General features: G+C 46.4%; 1 protein-coding gene across 2 annotated transcripts in view; it reads right to left on the bottom strand.

Annotated features, from left to right (window-relative positions):
* TMEM14C (transmembrane protein 14C) overlaps positions 1–12,529 on the bottom strand; it is a 49,810-nt gene extending 37,281 nt beyond the window's left edge. The window contains exon 1 of one of the 2 annotated variants that reach the window (XM_085607267.1): positions 12,392–12,529. Coding sequence is in view for 1 of the 2 variants with exons in the window: in XM_085607266.1 (XP_085463392.1) it covers positions 4,689–4,708 (20 nt within the window). In the remaining variant the exon portion in view is untranslated. Of the gene's footprint in view, positions 1–4,688; positions 4,827–12,391 lie in introns of those variants that run through there. The other variant, XM_085607266.1, reaches the window with a different exon arrangement.
* Positions 12,530–15,444: the final 2,915 nt, after the last annotated feature.

The raw sequence follows: 15,444 nt of genomic DNA, 5'->3' as shown, positions 1-15,444 counted from the left end.
TAGCATTAACCCATTTTTAAGGCAAGAGACATTTTCCACTTGCTTTCTCAGCTTTCTAGAGATGTACAACATAATATAAAAAATTTCTCAAACAATAGCTCATAGAATTATGTTCTTCTGCGTGCCTGCATCAGAACTTCTAGCGGAAACCCTTCAAAATGGAAAATGATTATCAGGTACACAAGAGAAAGTTTCATTCACAATACAAGCTTTTTAACACATTTGACCTTTTGCATCATAGCACTCTGTGCTCCGCGGAAACGAGAAGACGACTTGCAGCGGGTCACAGATTGGGAGGAGGGGAGTGCAGGTGCAAGATAAGCAGAACACCAGACACTAAACCCATTTCAAATAAATGGTGTCTCGCACAAAAATATAACATAACTATACTACATTATTAATCACACTTCTAAACAAAATAATCAAATAATTTTAAGTGCAAAATCATTAGTTCATCGGTTATGACCATAGGCATCACTAATTCACACAAGTAATTTTACACACAAACTGTTCTGGTGACTGTACAGGATGCAACTGTATGATAAGGCACTATTTTTACCCGCCCCTTCCCTAGCACACCAGACGCTTCTCAGAAGCCACAGTGGGTAAGGGTGATCCTTTCCTTTGCAACACAGCATAGAGCATGCTGTGATGCCAAAAGTCTAAAAAATATCGGTCTCTACATGTTCGTACGTGTGCAGTGTAGGAGTCCACCAAAACCAATCTCTATGAGGTGATTGGTCACCATGAGGAGGCTCTTGGACCTAATTAAGAACTGAAAGGGTATATTTTAGTGGACTTTACTGGATCTGCATTCTTGCACCTTCCACCATTATTGGCATTGTTGCAAAGATCAGATAATCCCAGCCTCTTGTCAAGAGGTTCTCGCTTGAACAGTTCCAGGACAAAGGATCAATTGGCAAAAGTCCTGGAGGAGCATTGTCAAAGCTGCTTGAATCATCATATCTTTCTCTGATTTTGTTTTCCTTAGCGCTGTCAGCAACTCATTGATTGTGGCAAAATCATCCACTGTGAGCAATGCCGCTGCCCGCGTCCCACGCAGTGGGACATCAGCAGGGCAGCCCTCTAGTGGCCGCCCGTCGCAGCCTTCCCCCAGGGAGGAGACCTCCCAATAGTGTGCAGATGGAGGCGGGCCGTTGGGGGTGGGGGGCGAGGCTTGCCCCCCCTACTTAGGCGGCCCTCTCGCCCAGTTCCTCCTCTGTTTTCTGCGCGCCGCTCCAGCTTCGACACGCGTATTTTCGCCTTGTGGGTCGTGCGTCGTCGGGACCGGCTTTAATCGCGGTGAGTGCAGGCCAGGAGGGGCCATTGCCGATTTCTGTCTTCCTCACCTTGTTTCTCCCACTTTGGCCATGCCCGGCGCGGTGCTTCCGTGTTGGACGTGGGGTTCCAGAGCGGGTCGCGTTGTGGGCTCGTCGCGTAGTTCTTGACATGTCCTGCCCCTGCCTTTGTGGGGGGGGGAGGGGGGCAGTGTGTTGGCGGCGTGGTTTTGTGCCGTATGGCGAGGCGCCGAGCCTCTCCTTTAATGTTCTGTCGCGTTGAGTCCGATTTCAGGTATATTGCGTGAGGCGGCTTGTGCTGCGGGTGAGAATTGTTTCCGCGTGGGGTCCTTTTACTGAATCCATCCAGGGTCAGCGGGGTTAGGCGCGGCAGCAATGGTCAAGTGAAACTTGGTGGGGCAAGAGAGCGAGAGCGGGCAGCTGTCGGCGCCTGTGGCTTCTGCCCGCTAGCACCGCGCGGAGGGTTTCATGTGCCTGCTGCAAAGCGCGTGTGCCGATTGTGGTGCAGTTTGGGTTCGTGGGTCATCCCCGTTTGAACACTGCCTCCGGTTGGGTCGGTCCACGTGGGTCGGTCGGCTATTAGGGGAAGCCCCTTTAGAGCGCGAGCGATAGTGGCGGGCCTACTACCCCCCCTGGTATTGCACGCCCGCGCTTCGGGAGGTTTGCAACGCGCTGTATGGGTTTACTTACAATTCGATGTCGGGCGGTGTTCGCGTACAAAGGGTTGGGATTTCTGTTGACTTGGTTGTTTGTGCGGAGTATTCCGCCTGCTGCGAGGCGCGGGTGCCGATTGTGATGCAATTTGGCCTCGTGGATCGTCCCTGTTGGGACAAGGTGGCGTCGTGCGCTGATCCCGGGCGGCAGAAGCACGTGGGTCAGCCCAGCATGTGAGATGTTGACGAGGGAGAGTTCTATTTTTGGCAGTCATGACAGTGTTCGATGCCGATCTTGTTATTTATCGACAGTTAGAAACGTCCTTGGCCAGCATGTTGAAGGCCATCAACTCAATCGTAGGTCATGACAATAACATGTACTGACGGTTTCTTACGTCTTGACGCATTTTGTGTATTACCGCTGTACTATTGCTACTCTGTCCGCCTACATGAGGCAACCTTTATCGTGACTATAGCATTTATGGGTGAACAGTCAGTACCGTCACCATGTCAGGCTTTAGATGTTGACAGGGAAGTCCAAAAAAAATCGAAGACAATTTAGAACTGTGGCTTTACGAGCATTGGCTGTATAGATCCCTGTCTATGCGCAGTTTCTGTTATGCAAATAATTGAGTGCAAGTTAGCGATGGACGGCAGGTCATGTATTCAATCCTAACATGTATTCACGCCTCACGCGTGTTGTTGCTATGCAACAGCAATGGGAGTGCCCCGGTTTCACGTTTAAGCGGCACGGCCCAGCAACGTTAGGGCGCGTCTTGATAGACCTCGGGGGGTGGTGTGTGGGTTCCACGTTGTGTCCACACCCTGTATCGCGGGACGGTGCGCACACCTTCCGGTAACGGAATGCGTTGAGGGGGTGCGGTGATCGTTAGCAGCGCGCCAATGCCGGCGAGTGGGCCGCGTGATATATCAACTATGTGGCGCGTTTAAATAGACCTCGGGGGTTGTGAGTTGGTTTTACGGCGCGTCCAGCAACTCATTGATTGTGGCAAAATCATCCACTGTGAGCAAGGAGGACAGTAATGCCCAAAAAAGGTGAACTGTCAATAGCTGCATGAGTGTGTTCGCTGTACAATAAAGTCCCCAAAACAGTGGAATAAAATGTATCAGAAACAAGCTACCACAGAGAAACCGGAAACTCCCGTTCTACCTCCATGCACGTAACGCTAGCACACTCACCACACATCACGTTTCTGGTCTGTCATGCATTGAAAGGATTGAGAATTATGGTCGGTACTTTTGTGAGCAGTTTTGTTCCACAAGGTGCTCAGTAATATTATGTTTGATGGTTCTATGGAGAGGATTTTTCAAACGAGTGCTTGCAAATAAGCTGCATACAAAAGGTCTTCCCAGTGCAACAGATTTGTAAGAGCTCAGAGGGAGAATGGTCCCCTTCATGCCTCTGGACTGCCTGCACTCCAGGTTTAAAGACACACGGCAAGCTGTAGTGTTTTTGATCCCTATTTCAGCACACACAATGATCATGCATGTGTACCGAAGCCTTTCTATTATCTGGATTAAGACCCAAAGTGGGACTCTGTGCTATGGAGGGCACATCAAGTGCACCCCTTTCTTAAAGAAGATTACGGTCATCTTTCTGGGCTATAGTGGACTGACAGTGGTGGCAGAGAAGTGATTATAATGCAGGGCTGACCTTTTTCCTGTTAATTGCCTTAGAGAGAAGCTTACCATCCCATATTTTAAATGTATCTGCCAGTCCCCTACGACTTGTTACTTAGCTGTTTTCATGTTTAGATTTTTCATGTGTGCACAATGCAATACGTGAAGGACGTGTGGAGCATAAACAATGCACATGGGTACAGCCTACATGCGTTTCCTTTTGTGTCAGGAATAGTTTGGTGGTAACTAGGATGAAGGCTCAGAGAGAGCCTAGACAGATGTATATTGTAGCTCCCCCCCCCCTTCACTACCTAGAACATTCCAAGGTTATTTTTCAGTGGGTCAGACAGAGGTGTGTTGATGAAATTAGGAAAAGAGACCAAAGACTCCTTTGAAGCTAGGGTGCACCTCCCTCCCCTTCCTGGCCCACTGTTCTCTGGGAGATGCTAACCCCCATAAGGTAACAAACATAAAAGTGGGGCATCCTTCCCTGCCTTTAGACACTTGATTCGGGTTGGTCCTGCAAGGAGACTACCATCTCCCCACTGCCTTCCTGCTCAAACTAATCACAAAGACCATGATTGGACCAGTCTACGTGGAAATCTGCAAGGTGCAGAACTGCCCAGAACCGATCACAGAACTGAAGTGCTGACATCCACAAGGACTGTCTGCAACTGGAGTATAAAGATGGCACAGAAACCGCTTGTCAGTATGCGACCTGCTTCGAGACAGTTTGGAGGCCCAGACCAGTCTACCCAGTTGATGACAAATCAACAAACACCTTTTCTGAGGTTGTCCGGGTATCCACCAGAAGGAGAATTCCTATGAGCAACCTAGCACTGACAGTGCTGCCATGCAAAAAGAGATCTTGACAATCTGATGCAGTCGAACATTAAATAAAGGAAAAAAAAAGCATCGAGCGAAATTGAGCTCAACAGGAGCAGTGTCCCTGCTGCAAGTCACAGTGGGCACCTGCTTGTTTGAGAGAAGGATTTTGAGACTGGGCCTGAGGAAGACCCAACTGGCAAGACCTCTATGACCGCAAGCACTGTGTCCCAAAGTGCACTTCCATCTGAGTGGGGCTGCTATGACTTACCTGAGGTTGCGGTAACTCATTGTGTACTAAAATACAGTCAGCTGGGCTAGAGTCAGGCCGTACTGTCTGCACATGGGGGCCATACATTGTACACTGCCATGAGTGCTAATTCTTCCAGCAATAGGCAGAGTGGCGATGCAAGGCTGTAAAAGAAGGGGTGACAAAACAACAAAGCCTCATTAACAAGCAAATGGTCTTTTAAAGACCTGTGAAGTACTCCGGTGCAGCTGTGTGCGCGCCCGGGAAGCTGTCTCAGTTCAAGGCGTTGCCCGCCCGGTGAGAACAATGTACTTAACTGGGGTAAAACCTAGAGTGTGACTAAGGGAAAGAGTAAACCCCACAAGATTCACTCCAGTAAGCCCCCTTATTATTCTCCCCCTTTAAGCCATAGGCAAATCCCATTGCCTATAATGATTGTCCCCAAAGCAAAATGGGCACTAGTTCCCCATTGGTACTACATATTTAGTGGCCTATGTGTCTAATATACAGTATATTTTCCTGTGTGTGCGCATCATGAGAACAGACAAATATTTGAATTGCCCTTTGGTAACCACTGCAGCAGAGCATCAGCCAAGCAATATTAAATATCGAACATGGTTTAGAAGTTGAGCTATGCCCAAGGTGCATTGCCGGTCGTCCTGACTTCGCGATAGCTCCTGCTACGTTCTTCTCCAAGATTGTATATTCAACATTTAAAATTCATAACTCCGGTTCTACCGATTGGACTTTTATGGTTTTGGTGTGAAATAATTTATCAAACGCCAATCTATTTTTCTATATTGGTGTGGCATTTTTCTTGTGTTGCGTTTTCACTTCCTTTCTGTTGTGCTGCAAAATACTTTACACTTCGCCTCCATGTTCAGTCTGACTGCTTTTGTGCCGAGCTACCTGAAGGTTAAGCACAGGTTAATTTTGTGACTGTGGTTCACGCGGACAAGGATTTTGGCTGTTGCTTGAGAGTGGCTCACTCACACCCTACCACCCCCCCCCCCCCCCCCCAATTTCTCACAAGGTGCACTCCCTTGGCTCTTGTACCTCAATCAGGATAACTGAAGTTAAGCAGCACTGGCAGACTAAATTATGTGGAATAATGTGATATTTGGTAGCAGAATTATTTGGCTATTTTGTGATTTTAACTGACATCAAACAAAAGCTAAAACGCAGTAACAGAAAAGTGACCAGTTAACATTTGCAAAAGGTCTGCCACTGTATAGCATTAAATGGTATTTTTTCTGTAACTTTTACGCTATTGAGGTGGAAACTAATTTTGTATTCATGAAACAGGAAATTATGCAGCAGATTGTGGATGTGGCAAGCGCGGCGAATCCAAAATGATGTGGAAAATGCTGTGGCCTCAGGTTTGTACAAGTCCAGTGACCCTGCCCATAATTTAATTTTGTGCAACACTTTTGCTCAGAAAAGCAGTTGACTCACCACAGTGTAAGTTATTACAACTGGATAGTAAAATAGCTTTCCTTTATGGGAACCGCACATGAAGCTAAGGCATGGTTAGCAGGCCCCAGCTATTTAAAGGTCAAATACCAGATTTCCAGAAAAAAAATCAATTAGAGAAGTGAGTGAACTAGGCAAAAAATAGATTTTCCTTCAGAGCAGAGCAATTCTAAAGTTGAATGAAAACTAAACAGAATAATTTGAGGCTATAAACAGTTCGATACACAGATGTAAAGACTCATTTACTATGGTGTCCAGTCATACAACTGTCATTCATTAATTTAAATAGTTTAATATTTCGAGGAAAAGACCCCATAAAATACAAATACGGTAGGTAAAAATGTACTCGCACTAAAGACTATGGGGATACGTATTTGTGCCTGTTTGGAACACTCAGGATGCTATAAATTAGCGTTCAATGCCCAAGTTCGTGCATAACTATTTATCCATTTCGATATTGCTAGTTTATACTTAGGACATTAAAATATTATAAGATTAGTGTCTTCAATAACATTGGTGCAAATTTGGCATAACGTGTCATCTGCATTGTGAACCCTCCCCTTATTAGTAAAACTACTTGTGAATAAATTACCAAATCAGAATGCAATGTAAAGAGTTTTGGCTAATTGTGGGTTTATTACACCCAGCTAGGATTCAAAAGAGGGAGTGCACTTGTGAGTCAAAAAAGCATCCGTAAGGCTACCTCCTTTTACAGTTCTAATTTTATGATCAAAGATATAAAACCAATAAGCCGATTTTATGGCGTTCCTCGAGGCCCTATTGATGGTTAAGGGGGAACACCAGCAACCAGCTGGATGTAAAATCCCCAGGCAATGTTTATATGGCCAGGAGACAGAATGGGATTTGTCAATATTCAGGATCTCAATTAAACCATTAATAAGAGATTAAACCAGGAGTAGACCACAATCTGGCCGAGTAAAGAAGAGGTCTCAAGGACGTTATATCGCAAATACGCTTAAGGCAAGCATTGGGGGGAAAAAGTCGTAAAATAGGGGTACGTTGGAGCAGTGATCTCAAGAAGTTATTCTCCCTCTGCGTAAGAACCTGTGGCATTGCCCACTCCCTAGATTTCTACCCCTGTGTCCCTAATATTTCAAACATTAGCATGGAGGCTTCATACAAGATTTGAACATAATGATTCACCCACTGGGCTATGACTTTGAGGTCATCTTCCACTGGGGTGCCGATAACCAGCAGACCATTTTTAACCCTATATCAGAGAACGAACCAGAGTGCGCCAGTGAGCTATGTCTGCTTTTAAGTAGGCAGCAATGCATATTGCACTGAAACTGCAAACGGTGCTAGAAATTAAGCAGTAGTTGAAAACCTCAAATGTTGTTGAAAAACAATTCCGATCTGCAGAAAGGGTTCTTTAAAATATGAAAAAAATTACACAAAAAAGGTACTAAGCAACACATACACTGGTTATGCTTCTAAAAGGCTGACAGTCGGATAGTGCATCCTGCCAAGCTAGCAATGAGACTAGTGCTGCTATCACACAGGTAGCATCAGAGCATGTAAAAATTAAAAGTTTTGGTAAGACAAGACGATGTTCCTGGAAATTGACCAGCATAAACAAGTAGCCGCCTGGTACATCGTGTGTCAAGTCACAGGGCACAGCAAATGACTGGCTGGCACCTATCTGATGGCCAGAGAAAGGAAGATGGTATTTTATAATACTTTGTTATCTCTCCCTGGCAACATGCACCCAGTAATTGTGGTCTCCATACATCGAGGCATCCAGTGGAGGTAGCTATCAGATGGTCCCCCTTCCATCATAAAAATTGAGGTTTTTCTAGCCTTGCTTGGCTGGATTTTATTAAAGACCTCCAAATTCTGATAGAGAGGGTGTGTGAGGAAGGGAGGCGTTAGCCACAGTCAGAGACTACAGTCGAGGGAAGGAAAAGGACGCTACTGTTAAGCAGCCTGCAAAAAAAACCTTTGAGATCAGAGAAAAACAAGCATTGGCATAGCCAATAGGTCTCGCCTTTGAGACCTTATAAGTGTTTAGCCAGAGATATTGACTTTGCCTACGTTTTTAAGCTGCGCAGTACAGAAGTCTGCAGCATGCTGAAAAGTTATAATAAAGTAGTGTCAGAAGCATTTGTTACCTTATAAAAATTTTATATGACCAAGAAACCATTATGTACAACTGAACGACCATATTAAAAAGTATTAACAATAAATAATGTTGCAAGTTTTTTTGTCCTTTCAATGCTGGCAACTTCTATCTGCCTGTCCCAATGGTTGCTTGTTATGTTGCAGAGACGCCTTTAAGAGACGGCATATATATTCACCGAAATTCCGTAATATATTGTGGGAATGACTGGCCGCTCTGCCTTCCTGCCACATCATCCCGGCTCAATGTGCCACTGACAGACAAGTGCTCCTTATGTATCCCAAATATCCGAAATGTTCCCTGGATGCATTTGGGCAGCAGCGTGTACTGTCATCCGCCTGTCAAGGGCAATGTGAAGCAGACGGCAGCGGGTGCAAAGACTGCGCGTGGACTGGGCCAGGTACACCAGAGTCCTGTCAAGCGCGTGCTGTCAAGGCGCCACTGAAAGTTTGACAGCTCAGATTTCTCGCTCCTTAAAGCCAACAGTCTTCTCTTTTAATGAACATTTATGGCCGATCACCGATAGCGCTTGAGGGATGCAACAACAACGTTTTACTATGCGAATATGTAGAATTCTATCCATGATTTTTTAAAGAATGTCTTAAATGACATGTTGGCCTTAACTGAAATGAACACCTCAGCTTGTTAGACTTAAATGTCTTTTATTAATCAGCACGTCATAGTTTTGTTGAGCAGGCTACAGCCACCAGCACGCTCGGCTCAGTTTGTGAGGGACGATGAGCCTCGATATTGGTTCTGCTGCGTGGGGAGCTCTACGCCAAAGGCAGTCGCCTCTCCAAGTTCACTCTCTCCCACAGAAGCAGTCTGGATCTGCGGCGCTGCCCGGCAGACATGTAATTTGAAAGGCTGGTGCAGGAGCTGCCTGGATATTGAGCCCTGTAATCTACAGGCGAGCGCGCTGTCTGTGCATGCTTTTACCTAAGGGCATCGCAGAGAGGTGATCTCAGACGAGGGAGCCTGGGACGGCCTGGGATACAAGGCACCCTGGGGGAGAGAAGGGGCAGCAGCAACCACAACACCCAGGGGGAGATGAGAGGCAGCAACAATTACGGTAGCGTAGCCACTATGTCGGTCCCCATTGACAGGAAAGAAATGTCCCCTCTAGCCACTATATGAATTATCAATCTTGGAAATAAGGGCTCAATGGGCCCCGGTGCCACTGCACCCATGGAAGCCATGCACCCCCCACATTCAACGCTCAAAAAATACAACATCACACACAACCGAGCATGGAGTTTGCTTTCAATAAGTGGTCTTAAAAGTACAGAGCGACCAGACTTAGCGGTACAGCCACAGGGCTCTCACACAAAAGCCATTGTGGTCAGGCCTCTATACTTCTGAGAAAGATCTTGAATACATAAGTACGGTCGACAGTAGTAAAGCTCTGAAGCTTAACCTAGAATGCCGGAGCAGAAACTCAAAGGAAGACACCAAGCAGGAGCCAGCGTGGGAGTCCGTAAACAACAATCTCCGACAAAACCAACACTCCCTACCACTGACCCCTCAGAAGCATGAACTGTGAGCAGTCAAGCGCTATAGCTTGCTCAGACTCCAACGGTCGTCGGCGCACACCTTCAACCGCAGCCTGCCCCCCCCCCTCCTTCTTTCCGGAGCTTTGCCCCAGGCTACTACTAAATTCACAAATCACTGTCAAATTCAACTGTGCACCCTCTCCCCAAAGAACAAGTTTGCAGAAGCCGCACAGAAATGTTACTCGATCCCCCCTACAACCGGAAACCAGTCCCTTCTTTCCACAGGGGCGCACGCAAGCCCCTACACAAGTAAAACAAGTCAGCCCACTGTGAATAGGCACTGCCAGCCCTTCTGACTGCGAAAGTCCAGTAGACTAAGGGTATTTGTTCTCCGAAATAGGAGACTTTTTTTTTTAAAAATAAATATAAACACAACCATGCACCACATGATATCCTTTATTCGTGCCTCGTTTTGCAGCTAATTAGGAGAGAGGCCTTGGCGTCCCTTTGGAAGGTGTTTGAGTTCAGCAAAGTTATGGGCAGCATGTTAAGGCGGTTTATTTAACCCCTTCAGTGCCCATGACGAGCTGGACTCGTCATGGGCCGCGGTGGCGCTGTGCCCATGACGAGTCCAGCTCGTCATAGACCCCGCCCGCTAATACAACAGCCGGCACAGGGCGGGGAAAGGGGCGGGCACTGAAGGGGTTAATATTCTGAAACATCGTGCCTTTCTCAACAAGATTTAAAAAGCGCAGACAAGCGCGGTCACGAAAGTGAAGCGACCGCGCTGGGTTAATTAGTAACCTGATCCTGCTTGCTCCGCTCACTCCCGAGGCCCATAGGCCATGGGAGTGAACGATTACAGAAAAGGCGGAACATACCCCCGCCTTTGGTCATTTGCGTTCTTTCATTTTTGAAAGCCACACAATGGCCATAAAATGTGAACACCATCACACGGAGAAGTCTGTAGGAAGTAGGGTGTGCTTACAAGAAGCCTCCCCATAGACCAACACAAGCGCGCTGCGCTAGGCTAGACCTAAAAAGTGATGCAAGCCACAGTACAAAGGAAGACAACTTGACGAGGAAGCGAGGGAGGCTTAAAAGCATCTAACGGCAGAGCGCTCGAGGCAGAGCATTGCTGCGAGCGCACATACAGGGGCAGTAGAAACAATGCAACAGCGGTGAAATACATGGTAAATTAAGCAAACAGTTGTGTAAACTATACACTAGTAAAGGAAATATGAACAAAGTACTTATCTTGACCGGGAGCAGCAAGAAAAGAGGAATTGTTGTTCTCAGTCAAGATCATTATTGAGTTACTCGACATGCCATTGGTTGGGCTATTATGAAGTCACTGTTTGTAGTTCTTTCACCAGTTTTTTCCTCAATAATGTAGTTGCATGGCTGCTGTTAATAGAAAGCAATAAAATACAGCACAATATAAACAAACCTCCGATCTTGTAATAAAATAAAATCTCCCGAATATACGGCACTGTGACCTTGAGACAAATACAGTTCACTACAGCACGCGCCTGGCAATCAGTTTCCATTTGAACTTTAGGTGAAAGAATGTATTTAACCTCCATGGTTTGGTTTTAATATTTTTCTCTCAACACTCACTATGAAAAACATCTTTGCTCCCTAATAATTCGAGGCTGACAGCCAAGTGTTACTCCGTCCAAAAGTGTGTTCAATAAACACGCTTACGGAACAACAAGCCAGGCTTTTCGGAGTGCCTCGCTGTCTCAAACGGGCAAACACCAAACTGGTGGGAGACTTCTAGAAGTTTTGGTGTTGTAACAGCCCCCTTTTTCTGTGGTAGGTTTTTGGGGATATCAAACACTCAAATGTACACACACGTCAATTTAATCATGAGGTCTGTAAGAAAATGCATACGAGGGTCAGATTATGAACATGATAACAGTAAACCAAAACCGTTGCCAAACTCCACGTAACAACCTAAATACATTTGTCAAAGCTACATTCACACCTCTAACAGTGGTCGTAATCCAAACTGGGCATTCGGCTAACATCACTGCACGTGTAGGCCGCACCCCCGCCGAACCAGACAACCTTTGAAGCATACATAATGGCATCACCACACAGGCACTGACAGGAGACAGGTTTCACAACAGCAGCTAGAGAACCTACAAAGAGTATTGAAAGGGTCGGAGGATCAGTGATAACATGACACGTGACAGGAGCTCCTGCAATGCCTTTCTCCCCCGTGAAGTCTATTTTGCATACTCACATCCAGCTCCGTGGCCCTATTCTGTAGTACTCATTAGAGACTAAGCCTTAAACGCTGCAGTGCCGCCGGGCACCTTAAGATCCGTGCGCATTAACGTCCGGAATACCCAAGAAACCATATACTAGTTCCCCAAGGCCCGGAGCCAGAGTGGTTGGGGGATGATGCAGGTGACATGCACTATCTGACTGCGAGTCCTACTGGGCATGACCCGAAAATTGGCAGCACCTGGCGGATTCTCGCAGTGCGTGGTTCCTCGGTGGACTCCTGCATGACTTGTGTACAAGACGAGGGCATCTGAAACTGCATGTTCCCCTATGTGCAAGAGCTCGTGGGCACTTGTTCTCGGCGATGGAAAACCCACACTCACCTGAAAGCAGCTCCGGGTACAGCACCCTCGATCTTCCTGCTCCAAAGTCACTAAGTCTGCACGAGAACCTGTCCTATAGGCAGTGATAGACTGTCGGCGGGGCGGGCCTCGAGGTCAGGTGACGTCCGTCACAAAGAGGCGGGATCAGAGGAGTCACTGAAACAGGAAGACATGCGCGCTCTTACCCAATCCTGTCAGAGGTCATCTAAAATGGTACATTTAGCGTTTCCTACGCTTACATTGTCAGTCAGCGTTATGGCCATCTTCGAGTCAGGCAAAACGTATATATACTACGGAAGAACAGCGCTGCAAATGCCATGTGACGGACCGTTACCGATGCTTGCCCAACTCCGATATTTATTAGCACTGAGATTTTTTTGCTACTTTGTTTTTGTTATACGTGTTACGTTGTATTTGCTGGCGATCTGCAGGCCACGACAATGTGAAGCGTTTATAACGACCAATACATTAGTGGAGGTCGGAGGACAATTTAATAAAGGAACATTACATAATTAGTGCTGACCGTGAGAAACCATCACAATACAGCACGGACAACACTAGAGACTGATTTCAGAGGGAACAGTTGAATGTGACACAATTAGCCCTCGATAAACACATTATGATAACATTGGTCTCACTCAATATAAATAAAATACTGAATGAAGGCATGCACACCCCATCTGCAGCTAAGATTTAAGTCCACAGATACAAAGCAAAACCAAAGGGGATGATGGACGAAGTGTTGAACATTGCAAACACTCACCCCCAGACAACTGATCTGGGTTTAATCCATCATCATTCTTTAGCTCACTCCGCCACCCCAGTTCAGACATGGCCATATGCAAATCAGTCTGACCCTGTGCCTCATGGGAACAGTCCTGCCCGAACTGCCAAGCCATGTCTTCCCTGGACCGGAAACAAGCATCCTTTAAAAGAAAGAAAATGTGAGTTTCAAAACCAGATCTTGAACAATATAAAAATGTTGAGCATTTGGGATAAGAATTTTCAATTCAGTTAAGGACACAGAGGCGAGGATTATGCTTCTCTTTCTTTACTTTACTTTTTCAGCAGCCAATCAAAACGTAAAATTGAAAACACTACATTTACCATGAATACCCACAGTCATATGTACCAATCATAGAGCCCACAGTAGTATATAACTCTAAAACGCCATCTTGTTTCCTCTTTCTTGTCCAGAAGCAGGAAATAACTGTTCTTCACTCCGGAATCCTACAACGAAGGACCCAAACGAACTTGAAGAAAAACCAGAGTCCAACAGGAGACCAACTTGAAGACCCTTGCTCCAGGGCGTCGACAACCTCCATTGAAGACAAAAACATCTGTCGGGGCCAAGAACAAGAGAAGGAGAATCTCCAACACTGCATGACTTCGACCCCAAAAAGTGGTCACTTGCCCTCATTTGCTGTGAGGAAAAAAAATACTGAAGCCGTAATCACTGGCCATACTATCAAAATTCCCTACCTGATACTAAGACCAGGTTAGGCATTAATTACAAAACAATCAGCAAATGTAAGCAGTGTAAGTACATAAACAAACATAGCTTAGGGTGGGATAATCCTCGCCTCTGTGTTCACAGCTGAGCCACCGTCACTTGGGCAACATCCGCAATAGGCTTGTAATACAAGGCTTTGAAAGTGGAATTGGACGACCAGTCCGCAGCTTTCAGGAGCTGATCCAACCTGGACCCTAAGGAAAAAGACATTGAGGCCACCGCCCCCCTAGCTAAATGTACCCCAAAAATAGAAGTATCAGTACCGGCCTCTGACAACAGCCAACACATCCACCTGGCTATGGTGGCAGCTGCTACATGTCTGAAGGGTTTTTGTAATGCAATCAACAATTGACCACCCCCCTCCCATATCAGAATGGCGCTCACTGGTACACACCTCATAAGCCTTCAAACATTGTACCACACAAAGCTTACTATTACCAGGGAACGATGGTTAGGAAATAAACCACACTTTGTCTTCCTTCTCCTGATGATAGCAAAGGAAACACCTTCTGGAAAGATCACTCTACCGGAGAGATCTAGCGCCCAAACATCAGACACTTTTTTTCAGGAAATTAAGCATAAGAGCATCGCCAATTTGGCTGACAGCTGGTTGCGCGATAAATATTTTTTGTTCGGCCAACTCTCTAAAAACTTTAGAACAATATTGATGTCCCACAGAACAGAATACTTTGGTTGGGGAGGCTTGGGCGTTCGAATAACACATAAAAGCTTGCACACAATAGGATGTTCACCAATGGGCTCACCATCCAATGGGAGACGACCTGCAGAATTTGCAGACCTAATATTGTTAACTGACCTATAGGCAATACCAGCAGATACCAAGGAAGACAAAAAATTCATGACTAAACAAAAATCTGCTCCAATGGGATCTGCAGCCCGTTCACGGCACCAACCACACTAGGGTCACCATGCTGAGGTGTAGCGTTTATGTGTGCCAGCGGACCATGCCTGTCCAATGAAGGCTGGAGTGTCCTGCAAAATGCCTGGGAGTCTCCACCTCTCCTGGAAACCTTCTATGCCAACAGAGAGAGGTGTCCCAAGAGAAGCAGAGGTTGTGGCTGCCCCACTGGGTCGGCAACAGGTTCCAACTGAAAGGAATCAAGACTGGACAAGCACTTGCCAATTCAAGGACTACTGGAAACCATGCCTGGGCTTTCCAGACCAAAATAACTAGAACCATCTCCACTTTCTTATGCCTCGCCTGGAAACAACCTCTGGGAATCATCATAAACGGGGAAAACGCGTAACTCAGACTGAGAGACTAGTCCTGAAAGAAGTCATCTCTGACCTGCGCTTGCAGATCCAGGCGGCAACTGAAAAAGGACAGAAGTTGCGTGTTGAGAAGAGAGGCGAACACGTCCACCAAGCATGGGCCTCACCTGCGTTGAATTTCATGAAAGATCTTCGGGTGTTGTCTCCAGTCACTAAAATCCCGTAGATGACAGGAGTGCCAATCCGCAACTGTATTGTGCTGGCCCTGGAGATCCTCCGCCACCACCAGCAAGCGATGTTGAAGGCA

Source organism: Triturus cristatus, chromosome 5_2, assembly GCF_964204655.1.
Source record: "Triturus cristatus chromosome 5_2, aTriCri1.1, whole genome shotgun sequence".
Classification (NCBI taxonomy): Eukaryota; Metazoa; Chordata; class Amphibia; order Caudata; family Salamandridae; genus Triturus; species Triturus cristatus.
This window is presented reverse-complemented; position numbering and strand designations above follow the sequence as displayed.